General features: G+C 42.0%; 1 protein-coding gene across 1 annotated transcript; it reads right to left on the bottom strand.

Annotated features, from left to right (window-relative positions):
• Window positions 1-130: 130 nt before the first annotated feature.
• Window positions 131-1,141, bottom strand: LOC137254014 (glutaminyl-peptide cyclotransferase-like). Its single transcript, XM_067791671.1, has one exon. It carries the CDS (start codon window positions 959-961, stop codon window positions 194-196), a length of 768 nt encoding a protein of 255 aa, XP_067647772.1. The 5' UTR covers window positions 962-1,141; the 3' UTR covers window positions 131-193.
• Window positions 1,142-13,154: the final 12,013 nt, after the last annotated feature.

Below are 13,154 nucleotides of genomic sequence, written 5' to 3'. Positions count from 1 at the left end.
CGCCAATAGCCCGAATGTCCATCTTTACAACCATAACTTTATTTATAGATTTGGTTTCCAAATAAGAGCGAAAAAGGGACCCGTACATAAAAACAGCAATTAGAAATAATATATATGATACATTGTAAGTAGGTATTAGCTGGCTTAATTAAGCTGTTGTAAATAAATAAATTAATTTTATACACTTTTGCTGTTAGTTCTGTGTATTATGCATTGATTGCTTTAAACCGCTGAGCAGGTATTCCATTGTAAATAAACGTATTATACGCGATATTTGATTCTTAGCAACGTAACGAATTATTGACCCTTCATCGTCTTTAGTATGCCATACTCTTGGGAGATACGGTGGTGATAGATGCAATATTGGTACGTTCTGTTCTAGGAATGGTATATGACCACCCTCTAAAATATGAGAAATGGGATTAGTTTTAAAGTAGCGTTTTGGATTAATGCGAGGCTTGGCATTTGACCAACGCTCTTCCAACGCTATGAGACGTGAAAACCATGCTTCAGTATTTGCAAATAAACTATGAAATGTCGTATCGCCTAAACCAATATTATCCAATGTTACTAATATATCTAAACTATTTAAAGTACCATCCGCTTTCCAAAGGTTAGCTAAATGACGAAACCCATAAAGGGAATAGGCGGGGCCACCGACCCCCTCTGTAGACTCTTCACCATCAAAGAAAATAAACATTAAACTTAGCTTTGTGTTACGAAATGGTGCAAGCGCTGCACGTAAAACGTGCGCCATATTAAGCAGCATAGCACATGGTACTGCGGAGCCTGTAGCGCCTAGAAATTTAAAATCTGCAAAATATTTGCCATCATAGTGGCACGCTGGTACTAGAAAACGTTCCGCGTTTGGATTGAGTTTTGCAATTATGTTATGAAAACTTACTGGGCCCAAAATAGGCACTGTCGCACAAAATGTATCATACTCAACAGACCATCCCATCTGATGAAAACTTTCACTGATGTAGTTGCCTACTTGCGTATGCCCGTCTGTGCCAACAACACGTGGTATAAGTATACTTTTCACGACATTACGTAAATGTTCCACGTCTTGAAGTTATCCATAATATGAGATTTCTTCTACAGTTAGCTCTATAACAGGATGCATTGTCTTTAAGTAAATATTTTAGTTAGTCAGTGTCCTGATTTAAACGAAGTCTAGAACAGGGGTCGACTGCTAATACGGAAAATAAAAATTTTAAGTCGTCCAAAAGATATTAACGAAAACACGAAAAATTACGCCGGGGTGGGATCCATAGTACTTTTGCGCAGAACACTTTTCTGCGTTGGCGGAATTCGGCTGCACTTATAAAAAATTACCCTGACCGGCCCACCAATGGCGTGTGATCAAAATTAAATGCGTGAGAATGCCTTTTGTACACAAAATTTTTTTCTGTGCACAACTACCATTGTAAATATTACCAAGTAGTGCAACTAACAGCTGATCGCTGAAAAGTCACACATTCACACGCACAGTGCTCGACTCAGTTTCAAAAAAAAAACTTTAAGATTATTTAACTTAAATTTTAAAATGAGGCAATCCTTCCCAATTGATGTATATATAGAATAATAACGTGTATTTGTTGTTATTAAAAGAACCTTTCCATTATATTAAAATCAATTTTTTCAACTTTCTTTTAACAATTTCATGCGTTTTTAAAGCATTTTCGTTCATTGAAATACAACCGTATGCTTATACGTTTTGACATTACATTTCATGGTTTTATGCAACAATACTTTGCCTCACAACGCGAACGCAAGGCGAATCCATACCAAGTGGTGGCAAAGCGAATTCAACCAATTCTCTGTGTAGAAGAATGTCAAGCCAAAAGAAAATTTTCATTGATTCTGATTAACTGACATGTTGTAGTACAAGGCGCTGTATGGAAAATAATCAAGAAGAAGCAATCAGCTGTTGGGAATGTGGAAATGTTTGAAAGATGCTGTGGAACTTGCAGATAATAAAGAGTATATTAAAAAAATAGTATTTAACGGTGAATGTCTAGAAAATAGCAACGATATAGCCAATGTCTTGAAGTGTTACTTTGTTCAGAGCATAATTCAAATCAATGATAGTATTGAAACAATTGAACTTGTCGATGAAAGTGAAACAACCAACTCGGTAGCAACATTTGAGCTCACCAGTATCGAGTTAGAAGATATAATGAACATAACAAAATCATTTAAAAACAAATATGGCGGTAAAAACCTATTGTCAGAGGGTGTTATCAAGGACTTTATGGTGTACATTGCACACTTATATAAGGACATTATAAACGAATCGTTTGATAGTGGCATTGTTCCCAGCTGTTGGAAGATATCCACAATAATACCAGTGGCAAAAGTAAAAAATACAATGAAACCTGACGAGCTGCGTCCGATTAATACCCTACCTATTGATGAAAAAATTATGGAAACAGTGGTGAAAAAGCAACTAGTAGCATACCTAGACGATCATAATATAATCATACCAGAGCAATCAGGCTTCAGGAAAGGCCACTCCTACGAAACAGCATTGAATATGGTAATTGCAGAGTGGAAAGAGGCTGTTGCTGATAAAAAGGTAGTAGTATCTTGCTTCTTAGACTTAAAGAGGGCGTTTGAAACAATCGATCGAAATGAATTGCTGAAGTTAATGGATAAAATTGGGATCAAGGGAAAAGCTTTGGAATGGTTTCGTAGTTACCTCAGTAACAGAAAGCAGAGGACGGTAATTGGAGACGCAGTTTCATCGGTTGTTGATGTTAACATTGGGCTGCCACAAGGCTCAGTACTTGCTCCGATATTGTTTATAATTTACATCAATGATATAAAAACTTGCTTGAGAAATTGTAAAATAAGTCTTTTTGCGGATGATGCATTAGTTAGCATTAGTGACAAAAATGTAGATTGCGCTGTCATGAAAATACAAGAAGACTTAAATAATTTATTTAAGTGGCTATGCAGTAGAAAGCTAAAACTTAATATTGATAAAGCTAAGTATATGATATTTAACAAGAACCACAATAACTTAATCCAGTATAGTCTGAAAATAAAAACCAATGCAATTGAAAGAGTAGGTCAAATGAAGTACCTAGGTGTAATAATTGATGAGAAACTAAGTTTCACAGAACACATGAATCATTTAGAGAAGAAAATTGCACAGAAAAGATTTATGTATCGAACATGTAAGCATATTAGCCAACATCATAAAATATTAGTATATAGATCAATTGTAGAACCACATTTTATTTACTGCCCATCAATACTACTAGTAACAAATGATACGTTAATTAATAAGCTCCAAATACAGCAAAACAAAGCAATGCTCTTATAGAACATCAAAAAGTATTATGCTTCCTATGTTAAATTGGCTTAGTATTAAGCAATTAATCTGTTATTACTCTTTGAAGTTTATACATTACATAACACAGGGAATGTTACCAAATTATCTGAGTGATAGGATACAGTACAATTATGAGATCCATAACTATGGAACTAGGAGTAGCAGAAATTTAAGACTGCCCAAAGTAAGAACCGAGCTCGCAAAAAAGACCTTAGAATACGTAGGCTATAAAATGTATAATGAACTACCAGCAGAGATAAAAGACTGTGAAAACGTTAAGTTTAAAGAAAAACTATTTCTATATTGTAAAAATTTAAATATTTAATACTAGTTAAACAATAAATTTACTCATTTCTTTTTAATGAAATAGTTTTAAGAAACAATTATGAATTTTGTAAATTGTACTATACAATGAATTAGGCTTTTTTGGCCGTAATAATAATAATAATAATAACACCTGGTACTGAATTCGTCTTGTTATTTCGTAATGTCGGAGTACTCATATCATATTTTGGGTGCCTTTCATGGGGGTGTTTGCGCCTTGCACTCACCGGCGTCACCCCAAACCGTCGACTCGTAGGTGTTTTTACACCCTCCCTCCCTCATGTAGGGGCGGAGCCTCCTCGTGGTGGCACCTGGTAACGCTTCGGCGGCTAATTCGAGCGGCGACCTTTCTTCCCACTCCCCTCAACCCTATCTTCCCTTCTTCTCCCTTTTCCTTTTTCTCTCCCCTTCTCCTTAATGGGCTGGATCAAGGTGTTATATGACCCGTGCCGAGGATCAGCCTGGCTGGGGGCCCATAAATAGCCCAGTCGTTAACGGAGTGCATCGAATACCGGGCGACCTTCGATGCTATTAAGCCTTACCCGGACATCGCGGATCTCTGTCCGGCTGGACCTTTCCCCTTCTCCGCTACTCGTGGGATGTTAAGTATAGAGGAAAAATTTTTAAGAATTGGTAAGGAGGGCGACTCTCCAAAAAATAGGAAGTCGGTAGCAGCTTGCTCCGCAAAGGCTACGGCTCAGCCGGGCCTCAAATTAGCTGAGAGAACTCTTCAGAGGTTCGCTGCTGCAGCGGCAGATAGGCAGAAAAGGGCCGAGAGTTTATCCGGTTCGAGCAGTCCGATGGCCAGTACCTCTCATGGAGGGGGTACTGACCGGGAGGCCATCAGTGCGACTACCGCCCCTCCCTTGGGCCCCACCAGCAAACCCTCCACCCAGCGACAAGCGTCTGGTGGGTCAACTGCTGGGGGCCTCAGGGAGAGGGGGGGGGGGGGGGTCGGCTATAGGGCCAAGGGCCAATCTAGGCAGGAAAGAGCTGAGGGAAAATCCAGCCAGGGTATTCCAAAGGCCGGTACCTCTCGGGGAGGGGCCACCGACCGGGAGGCCCTTGGGGCGGCTGCCGCCCATCTCGTAGCCACCAGCACGGCTGCCACTCGGCGTTAAGCGTCTGGCGGTTTGGCTGCTGGGGGCTCCAGGGGTGTGGGGGCCGGCTCCAGGGTCAAGGGAGTCAAAAAGCCCAGTCATCAGGACAAGCCCTGGGCTGCCCGGATCCTGCGTAGGAATGCCGCCTCGCCGATAAGGGAGGGGGAAGTTTCCGCGGAGGATTGGGCGAAGGCTCAGCGCGATCTTGCTTGGGCGAAGCAGATGTTGCCGGAGTTCAGGCCGGACTGGGTCGAGAGCGATGAAGCCTCGAAGCGCCAGCGGTCTATAGATGAATCCAACCCTACGGCGCCGAAAAGGGCCAAGATGCAGGGAGGCTGGACTCGGTCTTTCGCCGAAATAGCCAAAGATCGGCAGATCATTGGTGTTATGGACGAGAGCAGCGAAGATGGCAGGATCCCGAAACAGCAGTGGAAGTGAATTGAGGCAGCGCTCGCTACTGTGGCTGTTAAGGTCAAAAAAGATAACCATGGTCCGCCGCCTTCTTATACCGATGCGGGGTGGTTCCAGGGCAATATAAAACTAATTGCGTGTGACGACGCCAGGTCGGCGAAGCTTTACAAAGCCGCCGTTTCGCTGATAGGGGAGGTGTATCCGAGCGCGAGCCTCAAGTGGAGGCGTGCGATATCCCCTCACGACCAAGGGCGAGAGCCTGGGTTCCAGTGACGCCAACGGACCCCGCTGATATCCTGGAACTGCTCCAGGAGTACAACCCGGATCTACCGACCCAAAACTGGAAGGTGGTTAACGTGGAGAAGACTGAACGGGCCACGATGCAGATAGTCCTGCTGCTCGATAGCGCAAGCGTCGAAGCGTTGAAAAGGCAGGATTTCAGGGTAAGCTACGGCTTCAAAAATATAAGCCTTAAGGTTTATAAGGCTGACGTTGAAGCCTTGGTAAACCTTGTATCTCGTATGGAGGTGACTGAACTCCCCCCCCCCCCACCCCCTCCTGGAGGATGGCGATTCCGAAGCGACGCTCACGGAGGAGAGCACAAACAAGAAGTGATCCGGGTCCTCCAAATAAACCTGCATCATGGCAAAGCAGCATCAGCTGCACTCCTACTGTACCTGTCTTCAGGTGCGGTAGACATCGTTCTAGTCCAGGAGCCGTGGATCGCTGGCAATATGATCTGTGGTCTGCGGACACCAACGTATAAGCTTTACAGCGCTCAGGAAAAGGGTAAGCCTCGCAGATGTATATTGGCTAAATCTACTCTTAATGTTTTTCTTCTACCCAATTATAGCGATGGGGATTTGACAGCGGTGCTAGGGAGGTGCTTTAAACTTGCCTCCTTCTACCTAGCGCACGATCATCAAGGCTCATTATCACCGGATAATTTCAAGGAGTTCGTGAGAGCGGCAAATCCACGAAACGATTTCATCCTACTCGGAGGCGCCGCCAATGCTCATCACGCCCAGTAGGACAGCAGAGATACAAATGACCGAGGTGAGTCTCTATTCAACTATCTGTTAGGCACTAATCTGAGTATATGTAATAGGGGAAATGATCCCACTTTCATTACGAGGAACCGCGAAGAGGTCCTTGACATAACACTGGTCACAGACTCTTTCAGTGACCTGATCGTTTCATGGAGAGTTCTAAAGGAGCACTCATTTTCTGACCATAGATATATAAGTTTTTCTATATCGCAGGCGCACGCAAGTCCTAAGTACATACAAAATATTAGAAGAACCAACTGGGGCTACTATAAGAAGATTATAGGTAAAAAGCTATCTGAGGAGGTACGAGTCCCAGAAAGCGAGGAGGAGCTGGACGTGTTTGTAAATAATTTCAGTCAAAATTGCAGGAAAGGCTTGCCCGGCTAAAGAGGTTTTGGAAACTCACAAACCACCATGGTGGTCGTCTGATCTTGATAAACTTAGGAAGTCATGTAGGGCGGCCTTCAATAAAGCAAAGCATGATGGACATGAATCCTCATGGGCTGCTTATAAAGCGAAAATAAATATATATAAAAAAGCAATCCGGAATGGAAAGCGATCCTCCTGGAGGGATTTCTGCGGCAGGATTGAATCCACATCCGCGGCCTCCCGGTTAAGGAAGGTGCTATCGAAATCTCCAACTCAGCTAAGTTACGTCCAAAAGCCGGATGAGCACTGGACGGACTCCAGCGCTGAAACCATAAACTTGCTAATGGATACGCACTTCCCAGCAAGTACGGGCGTGTCTTCAAGTATTGTCAGCGGGGGGTCACCTAATGATCAGCTGATAAGTGAAATCACAGATGGTAAAAGGATAAATTGGGCTTTCAGACCTTCAAGCCCTATAAATCGCCGGGGCCGGATGGATCTTTTCCGGCTCAGCTCCAGTATACTGCCGAACTTATAAGGCCCTGGATTAAAGGGATGTTTATAGGTTGTCTTAGGCTCAATTACGTACCAGTATCGTGGAGGGAAGTCAACGTGGTCTTTATCCCCAAGGCAGGGAAACCCTCCCACTCTAAATCAAATGATTATAGGCCTATAAGCTTATCTTCTTTTCTGCTTAAAGCGCTCGAAAGACTTCTAGAGGACCACATCAGGAGGAGGATTGAGCCGTCGCTTCTTTCGCAAGCACAGCATGCCTATACTAAGGGCAGGTCAACTGACACGGCTTTGCACTCACTGGTATCCGCTATCGAAAGGTCACTAGACCTCAAGGAATACACATGGGTGGCATTTCTAGATATAGCGGGTGCCTTCAACAACGTTCTCCCGGAGGTCATCACCTCGGCGCTGACCGATCTGGGGGTGGACGCGTGCCTGGCGGAGTTTATATACAATCTGCTTACGCGTAGGCAGATTAAAACTGAGCTAGGTGGATGCGTGATCCGCAGACCGGTCGGCAGAGGCACTCCGCAGGGAGGTGTTCTCTCTCCGCTACTTTGGGTGGTTACCGTCAACCAACTACTCCGCCTCATGGAATCAGAAGGTCACCAAGTGATCGCGTATGCAGATGACATCTGCGTCACCATGCGGGGGAAATTTCCGCAAACTCTTTGCAACTTAATGGAAGGGGCACTATCCAAAATTTCGCACTGGGCCACAGCCACAGACTTAGAAGTCAACCCGGATAAAACTGAGCTTGTCCTCTTCACGAGGAGGTATAAGGTACCAAATCTAACACCGCCAAGAATTGGGGGTACGTTTTTAGCGTTTAGCGATCGAGTCAAGTATTTGGGAATAATTCTGGATAGGAAGCTATTATGGAGTGACCATATAGTGGAGCGATGCAAGAAGGTAGCAGCAGCGCTGTTCACCTGCAAGAGGGCAATTGGCACCTCCTGGGGATTCTCCCCCAAGGTAACATACTGGATTTATACAGCCATTGTTCGCCCGATTCTTCTTTATGGTGTCTTGGTCTGGTGGCCCGCACTAGCTAAAACTACCTATCTTAAGACGCTTGAAAAGGTGCAACGGAGTTCGGAGCTCTGCATCACCGGGGCTCTCAGCTCCACTCCATCTGAAGCACTCAACACAATGCTATACCTTCCACCTCTTGACCTGGTGGCGGAGGAAATAGCGGTCATCGCCGCTCTACGCATAAGGGAAATAGGTCTCTGGTCAAATGGATCTAGTGGACACGCAACAATCCTGGGCACGAGCGCCCCAGTCCCAATACCGGTGCGCACTGACTACTGCACGCCAAAAAACGTCTTCGTTAAAAATTATAGTATATATATACCATCGCGACAGGACTGGAATACCAGACAACATAAGGTACCGGGTGCCATCAACATATTCACGGATGGTTCTAAGCTTTACGGGAAGGTAGGAGCAGGCCTCTTTTCGCCGGATCTGGTTCTAGAGGTCTCTTTTCGCCTACCAGATTACTGTAGTGTTTACCAAGTGGAAATGCTGGCGATACACAGGGCTGTGAACCATCTAGGGTCTATGCCTAAGGATGGTAAATGGGTGTTTATTTTCTCAGACAGCCAGTCCGCCTTAAAGGCCCTGGACTTATTCGTCGAAAACGCAAAGTCGGTCACTGAATGCCGCAGATCTCTTAACGAGATGGCTCAGCACTTCAGTATCAGCCTTATATGGGTACCTGGGCACAGGGATATCGAAGGCAATTGCAGAGCAGACGAGCTGGCCAGAAGAGGCACCACCGACTATATCCTTCCGGGAAATGATTCGGTAGGCATACCCATGACCACTTTCAGGCTTCGTGTGAACACAAACACTATAAGAATCGCAAATGGACTATGGTCAGCCATATCATCGTGTGAGACATCCAGGCAAACCTGGCCCTCATATGACAAGGGGCGCACAGAAGCGCTTCTGATTTTAAACAAATCAGCTCTATCGTCCCTGAAAAGGGTTCTAACAGGGCATTGCTTAATAGGCACGCATGGTGCTAGAATGGGGGTAACGACCTTCGACTATTGTCGCAGCTGCAGATGTACAGAAGAGGAAGAGAGCGTCCAGCACCTTCTCTGTCACTGTCCAGCGCTTAGTAGGCGTAGGATGGCTATCCTTGGTAAACCTTTTCTACATGACCTCGCTGAGGTCTCTTGCTATGAAGTAAAGGCTCTGGCAAAATTTATAATTTCCACGACGTGGTCTGACCCGCTTTAGTCAGGGTAGGGGTCCTCTTTTGAGACAGTATAGGGTATTACAATGGGCCCATTATGGTTCTTATGGTGGATTGAATTCGCTTTGCCACCACCTAGTATGTATTCGCCTTGATATAAGTACTTCGACATTACGAAATGCCAAGGCGAATTCAGTACAGGTGGTGTTATCCCATCAGCTGATTGCTTCTTCTTGATTATTTTCCATACAAAGCCTTGTACAACAAAATGTCATTTAATCGAAATCTATGAAAATTCTCTTTTGACTTGACATTCATCTGAACGGCGATTTGATTAAATTCGCTTTGCTACCACCTGGTATAGATTCGCCTTGCTTGCATTTGAGAACACGGTTGCCACTTCAGTCCATTTGGACCAAAAATGGTCCCTTCCAACCCCATATGGTCCGCTGGTCCCTTTTTCTCAATTTTAGTTCTTTTTCGGCACGCTTTTTGTACTTTTATTTCTTTTTCACTGAAACAAAAATTCAAAATACTGCTAAAAAAATTTGCGACAAACCTATTACCCACATATAATTTTCAATTTACTTCAATTGAATTCTTACCACGAAAATTGGTCTATCCATGGAGGAACGATACAAGGTGGCAGCATGGAACAGCTGATTATAACCTTTTTTTATTTGATTTGATACATCAACTTCTGGCGCAGTACGCAGGACATTTGTCCATCGAATTTACAAAAACAAAGTAAATGGGATTTTTATTTATGTTTGTAGGTATGTCACCATGCTGCCACCTTGTATCGTTCAGCTATGTGTCTATCAATAAAATGTAGCAGAACAATGACATTTCACCTGGGAAGTGGCAAACAACACGCTTCATTTTTAGTCTGAGTCCAAAACTCACACTTACTGAATCTAGGCTGTGGTATGAAGTTTGAACGGTTAGGGAACAAGTAATCATCTATAAAAATTGCATTAACACAATTGCTTAGTTTCATTTACGATTTACTGAGTTTGCTATAATGCGAATTTTTTAACCGTTCCTTACTAAAACCTAACTGCGCTATACATTTTATTTCAATGCATTCAAGCAAAACTAGGTTCACAACGTTCTTATCTTAGAAATTTAAAAATGTAATACCTAAAGGTACACTTTACTTTTGTTTGTGCAGTTTGAACTAAAGCCAAGTGTCTCCTTTATCCAAATTTTTAAAAGGAAACCACGGAAACAACCTACAATTTTTGCTTTTTACAACTAATACACTCTAGTAACTTGCCGAAGTGTTTTCCAATTTAATGTTATAATTGAATTTAGAAAGTAAAATTCTATTGATACAAAGCTCTTTTTCGCCAAGATATAGCTAATTTTATTCGTCCACGACCCTTTTAAAAATCTTTTATATAAAAGTGGTCGTGGTCCTTAACCAATTTCGTAAATTTTTCTAGAAATATGTCCCGCTATAGGGAAAATTTGTGTATCAAATTTTATTACGGTCCGTTAATTTTTCTTTGAGTTATGGCTCCCGAAACATAGAAAATTGCTTAGTCACAAAAGGGGCAGTGCCACGCCCGCACGGTGAAGTTTTTCCTATTTATTGTTATAAATTCACTTGGGGAATGAAATACCATTGATATAAAGCACTTTTTTGCAAAGATATAGCTTATTTTATTCCACGACCCTTTTAAAAATCGTTTATATAAAAGTGGGCGTGGTCCTTAACCGATTTCGTTAATTTTTCTTTAAAGCATTCCTTATAGTAAAGGAAACCTCTCTGGCGAATTTTGTTTCGATAGGTTTAATGATTTTTGATTTATGATTAATAATATTTGTAAAATGGATTTTATCACAAGTGGGCGGTGCCACGCCATTTAATAATTTTTTTCAAATTTTTATCAAGAGTCTCAATATCAGTCCACACGTCAAATTTCAACATTCTAGGTGTATTATTTACTAAATAATCAAGTTTTTTGTGTTTTCCAAAATGTTATATATATAAAAAGTGGGCATGATTATCATCCGATTTCGCTCATTTTCAATACCAATCTATTCTGGGTCCAGATAAGCTCGTGTACCAAATTTGGTGAAGATATATATCTCAATATTTACTCAAGTTATCGTGTTAACGGACGGACGGACGGACATGGCTCAATCAAATTTTTGTTTCGATACTGATGATTTTGATATATGGAAGTCTATATCTATCTCGATTCCTTTATACTGTACAACCAACCGTTATCCAATCAAAGTTGTTCGTGCCCATCTGGCAACTCTGTTATTCCAATGCGAAGGATTGTAATGAAAGAATATGAAATGTCATTGTTTTAGATCTTCTTCTTGCTTTTGCTTTTATTGAATGTAATTTTTATATAGTGCAACCCGCTGAAGTAATTAAAAAGTTTGTTACGGTCTGCTGCTACGGTCTACGGCTACGACCCACTTGGGAGCGTGTTCACGCGAACACACCTAGCGATGTGGCGAAAGTGGCGATAAAAAAAAATATCGAAGGCAAGAAAAAAGACAGACCGGCCATCACTACGAAAAAATTCCTTCTTTTAGCACGAGGTTCCAGCAGCGTAAAGTTCAAGTAAGTCATCTTGATAAGAATTTAAACTCAATGGGTAGAACTTGAACATTTTCCAAAGTTCTATGAAATAATCCCTTACTGGTGCAAGGAAGATTGGAAGAGCAAAAGAAAATATACACAAATACATACTGCGAAGGCTGATGCACAATAAAAGCGGGAACTATTTTGTGGAATTGCTGCTATGTATTGAAAAGTTTAAATAATTCAACTACGCCAATAATTACTTATAAAAGTTATGGTGATCAACGCCAATCAACTAAACCTTAAAACTGCATGTGTTACATATGCACATATTTGTTGAACGTAGAATTAGTCATAAACCAACAATACGGAATCGCGTTAAACAATTGTCGCGGCGCCCTGCTGTTCTAGCAAGTTGGGTGGATCCTCATCATACATATATCATTACGTTTATATAGTACATCACTGGTTTCTTGGCTCAGCGTAATAGTGTCTTTACAGATTGCAACAAAGGGGCGTATCACAGGCATAAACAAGAAATAACAGCAGCGTCTTGCTCCTCGTCTTCCCAACGCTTGCGACGACGTGTACGAGATTCAACGCCCTGCCACCATCGTACTTGTATACGCAGATTGGCTAAAATTCCAAATCCCAGCGCTAAAAAATCTTATAATAATCACAAAATTTGGTACTTGCATGATTGGATTAGTACCACAATTACAACCAAGACTCCAACATCTGAAGCATCAGCTGGAGGCGCAGCAAAAGAAGCAAACATCAAGGTATAAATTTAGATGTAATTACCCTACAAAAAAATTCTGGTCACGAAACTTACCCACGCCCATGCAAATATGACTAAGAACATAACATATGATGTATAGTAACTAGTCCAACGGCGTGGAATGACTAGAGCATTTTTTGCAGGGTAGTTAAAAGAACTTCCAAGTGGTACTTGGAGGGTTTTATATAGCCCGGGTGAACCATTCGACAAGGATCGATTTTTTTTTTGTCAAAATTACAACATTTTTACCTTCGAATTATCAACCTAAAAGATAAAAAGGTAGTTTAACGTTTTATAGAAGAAAAGTCACACATAAATGATTGCCACTATGTAACTTTAGCTTGTAATATTTATCCAACCAAAAGAATTACCACATGAACGCGTATGTTTTGCCACTTGACAAGACATTAAAGGTTGTAAACGCAGTTAATATATTTACACATTTTAAAGGTTTGTTCACAAATAAACAGGCAGTTTTGTCTCAGCCAGGTCAAGCAGCACCTA

The sequence above is a fragment of the Eurosta solidaginis genome, chromosome 5 (genome assembly GCF_040869045.1).
Source record: "Eurosta solidaginis isolate ZX-2024a chromosome 5, ASM4086904v1, whole genome shotgun sequence".
Classification (NCBI taxonomy): Eukaryota; Metazoa; Arthropoda; class Insecta; order Diptera; family Tephritidae; genus Eurosta; species Eurosta solidaginis.
This window is presented reverse-complemented; position numbering and strand designations above follow the sequence as displayed.